The following is a 9,962-nucleotide window of genomic DNA, read 5'->3' on the forward strand; positions in this document are numbered from 1 at the left end:
CTGCGTAGATTGAAATGATAAGCAAATGAAGAGATATTCACTTTTGATTCAAGAAATGCAGCCATGTGCCTGCAATGGCTCAAACCAAAAGCCAAAGGGTGCTAGACCCTGCCTGCCACCTACTGCCAAAGGGAAGGGAAGTAAGAAGCCCTTCAAGGCTTGCCTTCTCCTCCCTGCTCCAGAGGAAGGGGTGTGGCCAGGCACCAGCCCAAGCTAGCCCGCTGAAGGGTGGGGACCCAGCCTAGATCTGCCTGGGGGTGGGGCCCAGGCTTCTGCCCCTCCCCTGCCAACACCTCCTACCTCTCAGTCTGGTCCTGCAGGGCTTGGCTCAGCACTCACAGGTGGCAGGGGACCAGCCTGGTTCCCCAGCCTCTTCACCCTCCCCCATGGCCTAGGGAAGCTGAAGGAAACTGTGCCCCCTCCCCTTATCAGCTGCTTGCTTCAGTCTCTTCCACAGGTGGGATGGGGTAGAGTCTGATGGTCTTCTGCTGTTTGGAAATGTAGTTTTTTGCTTTCTTTGGTCACACCAGCCCAAGCAGTCCCTCTCCTGTTCCCTTAGCTGGGCAAGGGGAGAATTAAAGCCCCTCCCAGACCCCAGCCAAGGTTTGCCTGAGGAGAGCAGTCCCTCTCAGGCTGTTGCCCCACCCCACCCATGCCCCTTCCCCCTCCACTCCAGAGGGGAAAGGTCTGGCAGGGGCTCCCTCCCCTCCCCTCTCCTCAAGCAGACCCAGCTCAGTCCCCAACCAGGTTTCCCACCCCCCTGTCAGCCAGCCATCACTGCTCTGGCTAGAGAGCAGAGGGACAGGGCGAACCCTGCTCTCTGGAGCAGACAGCACAGCTCAGCCCAGGGCTGCAAGGCATGCTGGGATGCTGAGGGACTCTGATTTAACTTGAACCAAGAAAGGGTCTGGACTAGAAGTTCCATAAACCAGTTTGACCTCAGTCAGTTATGTCTGATACTACATTCAGCCAGGTTTATCTTAAACCAGTTTTGACCATTTTGAAGCTCGCTTATGTGCAATGAACTTCTGATCTGCTACAATTTAGACCAGTTTCTGATCACTTAAACTGATTTATGTGCAACTCCTGTCCCTAGCCTGGGTGTTGCAGTGTAACTTAAAAGAGCACCAAACAGAAAAGGCAGAAAACTTGCTTGATCTCTGGAAGTCTGAAACCCAAGCTTCACTCACTGCCCTTCTCCCAGAGTTTTTGGGGTTTTTTTTAAATTTCTGTGCCTGCTGGAGCTAAGCAGATCCCAACTGGGGCTAGTATGCAGTGAATAAATTGACAACTGGACTAAGCTACTGCATGGTAATTGTTCAAAATGGAAAAAGCCATAAAGAAGGTCCATTCTCTTACTGTTGTAACAGCTCTCTGGATAAACTGGATGCTGCTTATAAAAGAATAGCAACAATATCAGGGTTTTTTCCATTTAACCTTGATGGAAGCTTTGTTTGATAATTACGGAGGAGGGAAGGAAGGAAGGAAAGGAATCAGTTACTCAAAGATTATGATCCCTTCACCCTAGTTTGCACTAAGGGGCTCACCAAGAGATAGGAGGAAAAAAACCCAAGTGTTCCCTAGTCTCAAGAGAGATACAGACATATATATACACACTACTATTTGCCTGTGGGGTGACATTTGCTGATTTTAATTATCCAAAGCTGCATTTTTCCAAAACTTTCTGCACAGAATTTTTTAGGTGTTTTTCAGTCCCTTACGTTGGACGATGGTATAGAAATATACATAAGTTTTATTAGTTAGGTGAGAATAGCAAGCACAGTCTGAACTCTAAACAGCATAACAGCATTTAGGGTTAGTAATTCTCTGGGTCCAAAACTGACAGATTAAATTTTGAAACACATTTGTCGCCAGAGTTCAAAACCAAAAAGAACATAAATATGCTAAGTGGAATCAACTTAAATCAAAGCTTCAAAGCTTTCTGAGACTGGGTCACATAGCCATGTTGTCAAAACAATACAAACTTGTAAAATATATACAGGCTTGCTAGATAGTTATTTTAACAGTCTTGTCACATTCACATTTTGAGCAGACAGTACAATCTCTTAAAGCAGTGGGAGCCAATCTTTTTGGCAGGTGTACTACAAGTAAAGATCCGCACCCTCCCTTGGTGCCACACTGGGCAGGAAAAGAGGATCAGTTTTGCTTTCTGCTTCCTGCCCTATCTGGTGCTATGCTTCCTGTCCCCTCCTCAATCTGCTGAGTGCCATACATAAAGGCTGCCTGTGCCAGTTGTGGCACATGTGCTGCAGGCTAGCCACCACTGTCCCAAAGGGTGACATGGAAATGAAAGGTAAATGTCCTGGTATGTCTTGGAAGGGAGGGAAGGAGGGAAAATGATATTGGGGGAAGCTGAAGCAAAGCAGGAATAAGAGAATCAATTCAAGCACAGATATAGAACAGATCCAGGGCGTGGTACAAGGTGCCATGCTAAAAGAATAAGCAACAAGTTAACAAGAACATTTATTTGGTTTGGAAAAGCAGCCATTTTTCCAAGTTGCCCAAACAACCCATTTCAGACTTACCGTATGCAAAAATCTACTGTCCTGCCCAGGTGAACATTAAAATAAAAATGACTGCCTAGATCATGCTATATGATCTACACCCTGTTTTCCTAGATGGAAAAATATCACTTTGATTTGTTTCTCACCTACTATAGGTGAAGTGTTAGTGTTATTTAAGAGGAGGTATTTTATCAGGTTCTCACTTATTTTCTAATCTACATGCCATGTATTGTTTAACTAGTGTATTCTAGTTTTACTGACATTTAAAATCAGATATTTCACTAGGCTAAATTATTGTGGTGCATATATTCTTCTTTATTACATATATCCAGAGACTATGAGATAAGGGTTTCATTGGATTGCTACTTCCACTTGCCTTGACCCATTTTTACTAGTGCCTTATATTCTGGGGTTATATATTTCACTGTCCTTTCTAAAACACTTATTCCATTCCTCCCCCTCACAAAATGACAAAGTTATTATTTCATTTTCTTTTATGACACATTTTTTGTATATCCAAAGAATGCAACAATTTCAGCACTCTAAATAACAAGCTAATGAAAAAGCTTGTCCTACAGGACAGCTTTCCACTATCTTTTATTTACTATAATTCCTTCAAGATTTATTATCTCAGATATTATAAATTGCCAGATTCATCTAAAATCAATGCACGGAAGAAAAAGATCATCTCATTAGACAAAATCATTCGCTGAAAGCAGTGCATCAGAAAGCATGTGAGATACATTCCTGTTTCTTCTTTCAAGTCGACATTTGACTACACTTAAATCAATATGTACCTATGAGTCTGACAGCTTATGCAGAAAATGAAATGCAATGTTTCCTTGTTCTTTGAATAGCAGGTGCTTTGCTGCAGCAGTGGCTCATTACTCTAGAGGACTAGTTTATCCACCCTGACACTCCAGGGGCAACAGCTTGATTCATCATTTTCCCAACTGAGTCAGGTTTCTCTGCCCCAGCAATTAACAATGAATTAGCCCCATATTAAAGCACTAGGCAAGAGCTCGTCCTCTGGAGTGGTCATCTGGATAAGGCAGAAGAGAGAGGAGAAGGGAAAAGGGAGAAAAAATAGATTTACAGTGTCCCAAAGTGCCTGTAATGAACCCCCAAACTTCTGCCTGCTTTAGGCATTTCCTAGCTTCAATATTTTGAAAGCATAGTTGCATGTGTATTTTTTCCCTAGGCTATCCTAGGATCCATGACTTTCAAAACTCATGGGACTGAAACAAAAGACAAAAAAGGAAGAACGATCCCCCACTCAGCCTAGAAGGATGGCAAGCAGAGCAACAAGGCAGCCACTGCATGACTCTAAATAAAAGAAAGGGACACCATAGATTGGTCATTATGCATGCAATCTGTACAGTAGATCCAATTGTGAACTCCCCAATGTCTTCCCTCGCCTTCTATGTTGTCAGAGAATACCGTCACACCACCAGGCTCCATGGGGCCCATTTTAGGGCTTTCTAAATGAGGTTTTAGGCTTTAGGGCTTTCTAAATGCGTTGGGGGGAAATTCTTCTACAGCAATTTCCATTTTAAAATAGGAAGGTATATCATTACATGGCTTAAATATAGGCAGCAGAGAGAATCCAGTGGAGAAGAGGAAAGAAGGTTGCTTCCTCAGATGGCATAAGCAAACAAAAATGATATACTAATAATATGCACGGGAAAAGTGCAGTTTATTCCTTTGAAGGTCAAGGACTACACTCTCACCAAAAGACACAGTGCACCTAGCTCCTGCAAGAATCCTTCTAACATATCAAGAGCCAAATTCTTCTCACTTGATCTTCTGTAGAGCTGGACCAACACATTCCAACAGATTTACCTTGATATTACATAGCAAAGATTGGCTACTTGTAACTTTCTGGTATCTACTCCCTGAAATGAAGTTACAAAATGCTGAAGTCAACATGTGAATTAGAGAGTACTTGGCACAGAGAAATCTGCATGGTCTCTAAGAAGTGAATTTGTGGGTTTCTTTTAATTTTTCCACTGTTTCTTAACATTGGCCCATATTACATACCCTTTATAGGGTGTCTAGGTGTTAGGTGTCTAGCATTGGCCCACATTAGACACCTAACATTAGCCAGGAAACTGCTCGAAGAGTTTTCTTTCTTTCGAATTACTCAGTTTGAGGGTGTCTTGTTTGGCCACTTAATCCTCCACTCTTAGGAACAGATAAGGGAATCCAGTCCAGACCCACAGATACTGAGAGGTCTACTGGGGGTAGGAGAAATACTAGCCACCAACATGAGGCACTCCATCCTCAGGCTCTGTTTATTTCAGTGGCTCCATCTGCTCTTCACTGCCTAGAAAGGAAGGGACCAAGCCAAGGCTTAGACGTAAATAGCCATGTGGCAATGCTAGTGCTTGAACCACTTATTGGTTCTCAGCTCCTGAACACTAATTACTGCTTATCTTTGAGATCCTTTTATAAAAGGAGGACAAGGGAGGGAAGTGAAACAAATCAGAGGTGTAAGAAAGGCCACCCAACTCCATTATGGTTTCGTGTATCTTTGCACATTTAAACTGCTGGTATTTGTTTCGTCTTCAAGGTATCTTTATCTTAGTACCAGGGCTGAATGGTAATGGCATACATTTACAAATTGCTCTTCCCTAAAGAAGTCCACAAAGCAAAATTCTAATAGCTTTATACATAGGATTGTTTTACCAACTGATAAAATGCAGAAAGCTCAGAGTTGGAATGTGGCAGGTGCTCTGCACCAGCCGCTGATTCTAGAAGAGAGTGAGAGCAGCTTCCCCCACTGATGCTACAGAGGGAATTTTAGATAGGCAGAATGTAATTACTCAAACTGGAGTTTGGCCAGAATATGGGGTCCAAAGCCCCTACCCTTATGTAAAGTGTAACAAAATCTCCAGTGGTCATGAGTGTTAGGACCTAAGTTTTACATTTCTTAAGCTAGCTGTCATTGATTCTTCATGGCTAATTGCCTAATAATGACCCTCATGGCAAAGCTAAAAGCAGATCTTGTCATCTAGAGTCCCCCTAAGACTCAAAATGCAAGCTAGAAACACCCCTCTCCCCCCTGCCCCCAAATTGTTCTGTCCATGATTTCTTTTGACAGTACGGGATAGGTGCACACTAATCCTTCTGTGTCCTGCACTGGTAGCATGCCATTCGGGAACCCATTGGGAATTCTGGATGGGAAAAACAAAGCTTTAAAATGCAGCACCCCAAAAACACAAAACTAATGTATCAACCGTATCCCAGAGTCCCCAGAGCTTTGCTATACGTCGTTGCCAGCTGCTTCCATTTATTTTTCTTCATTTTTCATATTTTGACTATAATAAATAATTAATGCATGGCTTTGTGACTCGCTGACAAATACAAATGCATCACATTGCAATGCAGTGTAACGTGTTATTTGGATGAGACAACATGCACTATGCAGAAAAGTGATGTGCAGAAGAGTTTTGAAAGTAGGGTAAATTATCAAGGTCACCAGTTAAAGTTGGATCCAACTCAGCGAAACATTATTTTGAACTGTTCCTTTCAGGTCCTTATACTTGGTATGAGTGCTGGTACCAGGATTTTCCAATTATAATAATAGTTCCCTGTGTGCGACTATCATGGTCAAAAATTATATAAAGCTGGTAGCCTCTCAGCCTTTTTTTCCCTCCCCTAAAAAAGGGAGTAACCTGCTAAATTAAACTCATTCAGTTGTGCTGAATACTTTTATTTATACAGTACCAAATGTAAACTTTGTCATTTATAAAACATGCAGAAAGACTATTCCTAATTCCAACAAATTTACAAGCAGTATAAGGATGGGTGCATCAGACAACATCAAGCCCTAGAGATGGGCATTTAGGAAACCTCCTACAGCTATGGAGGGATTGAACCATGGCTTACAAAAGTCTTTCCCTTTGTTCACGTATATGTATATGAACACACACACACCCAGAATAGAGGAAGCTAGCAATAAGTTTTGAAGAGGAAGTTAAAAGTGGAACAAACAGGTATGGTTGGATAGTGCATAAATTAATAAGGGAAAGGTGAACTTGTTTAGAAAGAAGAGAGACAGAACTCAGAAAAGAGAGAATGAGCAGCAAGTCATCTCATTAGCAGAGGTGATCAAAGGCACAGGAACAGGAAAAAATGAAAGGATGGGCTATGGAAGAAACAGGCTATGCTAAACATGGTCATATCTTCTTCCACAATCTTAATCAGAGGACCTCACTATTCTGTCCAGCCAGTAACAGTTTTCATCCAGGCCTTACCAAGGTCACTGTGACCCTCCTCTCTACCTTGCCCTTCTCTGTAGCCACACAAAAGGCAGCTGCTAATAACTTCTTCCTAGCCTGTTACCTTGAAAAATGTCCTTTCCTCTTTTAATGTCTCCAACAAAAGATCTTGATCTTTTGTCATTAAGGTCATACTTCTTCTCATTTGCTTCAAGTTTCTTCACAACTCTATCATTCTCTCTCCTTAAATAACTGGCCTAGTATGACAGAGAGGTTATTTCTTCAATGCTTTGAATCCACTATCCCCAACGGTGAACTCTGATTTTTTCCTCAGCCATACTGATGTGTAAAATACTGATGAACTACTCCATAAGGACCTCTCTTCTTTCTGCTTTCTTCTCAAGACCTACCTCTATTGCAACACGCAAAAAGTAATGGCTAGATCAAGAGGAGATGGACGTTGCTGATGATTATTTTTTTTTTATAGCAATAGCTTTCAACTGATTTGGAGCCATCAAGTCCTGCATGTAGCCAGCTTATGACTTGCATGAAACATTCTGTCATTCCTGCCTGCCCCTGCCAACAACCTACTGCCCCCTGTAATTTGGTATACAAACTGAGTGCATCAAATCTCAAATTAAACTTAAAATCTATGGGTTAGGAAGAAGTTTTGTATTGGCTGGTTGGTTTTTAAAACAGTAAGGCCCTGATTCTGACTTACTACTGGGCGTTGGGCATACAAATAACAACCCCTTCCTGAAGTTCCTTGTACCTTAGAATATTAAAAATCAAATCGCTACTGGAAGAGGGCTCATGAAAAGCACAGAGTGGAAAACTTCTCTATAAACTTCCCTTTAGTTCTCATTTCATATTGGTTCAGATCTGCTACATTATGCTATTTCAGTCTTGAGCCTTTGCAGAGTACCAGTTGATTGTTGATTTTGCAACATATATAAATATTTACTAGGGAAGGAACAATACTCATTCTCACATGTGAATGATTTTGGGGACCTCACAGGTCCCCCAAAATGATAATCTTTTCATTTTACTAAGACCAAATGAGCTAGGGCTCATATCAGCTTGTAAACCAAGGACATGCAATGACAGGTCCAATTGAGAAGGTTCTGAAAAGAAGCTGCCCTTTCAAAGAAATGTCCTGGTCATTTTTACAATTACCTCAAGTTCTAGTGAGCATGCAAGCACTGTTTCTCCAGACATTTTACTGTTAGATGCTTCACAAGAAAAAAAATGCACTCCTGGACCATGTTTCTTTCCTACTCCCCTATCTTTCCTGTGGCATTATCACTTTCTAATGATGGACTTTACAAATAATATTGGCCTTTGGATCACATGCTTTCAGAATCACTGTCAGACAGTCTAAAAATGTTGTGGGTAGAGAACATCTATCCATGTTCCAAAGCTGTTTCCCTCTTCCTAGGTAAACACAAATACACATGTACATATATACTCTGGGTAGTCTGTTCTTAGTTACTAGACTTAGTTACTTGTCCTCTTCTAAATGTATGCAACTTTAGACAATTTTCTGAGTTGTAACTCATAATCATAACACCAACCCTCCCAACTAATTGACTGTTATCCTCATTGCTTCCAGACAAATAGTTTGCTTTGTCTTCCCCTTTGGATCCCAACACATGGGCACTTATACATTCTCTCTCTCTCTCTCTCTCTCTCTCTCTCTCTCACACACACACACACACACACACACACACAGGTTTATACACAAAATTCGCAGCACTTAGTCCTGATACCTTGGAGAGAGAGATTAAAATTGGTGCTTCTCAACCTGCAGGTCAAGGAAGCTTGAAGCGGCTAAACTTTTTTTCTAGCTCTCACAGCTGTTGTAACACAAAGAATCATTGAAAGGGAGGCAAGTGCTCTGACCTGCACAGGCTCTGGAGTGAGCTGAACAACATGCTGCATGCGCTCGTTGTGATGATGCCTGGACTCTTCCTCATAGATCACATCCCTCTCATGCTGGGGAAGGTTCAGGAAGCGGCGAATGGTGCAGAGGTTTTCCCAGAGGGTGCGATTTTCCGGACTTGGGTTCTCTTTCCAGCGGAGCAGCTCACACAGCCAGCCCTGCAGCAATAGGGTCAGAGTAGTTAACTTGCCAAAAACTGATGAACCAGGTGCAAGATGATCATCAGCTATACTGCAGGCAGTGCTGAAGTACTTTGCTTTCACTTCTGCTAGTCTGATTGGATATAGCAGTCTCTCATTTCTAACTGCCTTTTAATTTCACTAATCTGTTCTACTATCACTACTTGTGGCACAGTGAAGAAACAGCAACAGGTACCAGAACTTCCGCTGTAAGAAGGCTTCTTAGTTTCTTGCTGATCACCCTAATCACACAGCTCTTGATGAGCCCAGATTGAAGTAGGTTCAACTGTAGCAAGCAAGGGAATTGCAATAAGTAGCCCTCAAACCCCTCTCATTTAGCAATCCAGGAAGGAGAGGGTGACTGTAATCCCAGGTTCAGAATCCACCCAATACATAAAAGCCATTTGAAAAAGATATAAACAAATAAAAAAAACCCAAATCAGCTATTGCTGTATAGCATCCACTACCTCTATTCAAAACCCAAATGGAACTTTGTTAAAGAAACGAAAATGCAGTCTTACAGAAAAGTCCCTCAAAATTTAATAAGAATGAAATAAATGGGACTTAGTAGAAATTACTCTAAAGATCTAGGCCCACATATCTAGGGAACTGTAAAGCAATCTACAAAGTTTAGTAATGGATAACTATAGGCCTGCTAAGTAATTATATAGGTTAGTTTGAAATACAATCAAAAAGTTATCACTCTATTAAATTCTACAGAACACATGAGCCAAGAGTGTGAAACATGACTGCCAGAGGATGAGACGTGCACAATGATAAAAAGAACACACTAAAACACAAAAAATACCATGAAGCAAGATGGCAAGACTTGTAAGAATAAGAGAAGTTCCCTCTGGAAGATATGCTGATTCCATGTCTGAGCACAGGTATCTGTTATGATAGGCCCCATGCAGGTTAGCCAAGGGGTTTTGTTTTATTGGGGGGCAGGGGGAGAGGGATTTGACGGTGGGGGTCTACTACAGACCCCCCAACCAAGAGGAGCTGGACAGGGAATTTTCAGGCCAGCTTGCAGAGGCACTAAAATCAAGGGATGTAGTTGTCATGGGCGATTTTAATTACCCAGACATCTGCT

General features: G+C 41.9%; 1 protein-coding gene across 9 annotated transcripts in view; it reads right to left on the minus strand.

The window, feature by feature from the left end:
* Positions 1-9,962, minus strand: part of SATB2 (SATB homeobox 2) — a 197,697-nt gene that overhangs the window by 27,728 nt on the left and 160,007 nt on the right. For all 9 annotated transcript variants that reach the window (XM_019523164.1, XM_019523163.1, XM_019523161.1 and 6 more), the window contains one exon: positions 8,651-8,848. In XM_019523164.1, coding sequence (XP_019378709.1) covers positions 8,651-8,848 — 198 coding nt within the window. The remainder of the gene's footprint in view (positions 1-8,650; positions 8,849-9,962) is intronic.

The sequence above is a fragment of the Gavialis gangeticus genome, unplaced genomic scaffold, assembly GCF_001723915.1.
Source record: "Gavialis gangeticus isolate Ggan-Ray unplaced genomic scaffold, GavGan_comp1, whole genome shotgun sequence".
NCBI lineage: Eukaryota > Metazoa > Chordata > Crocodylia > Gavialidae > Gavialis > Gavialis gangeticus.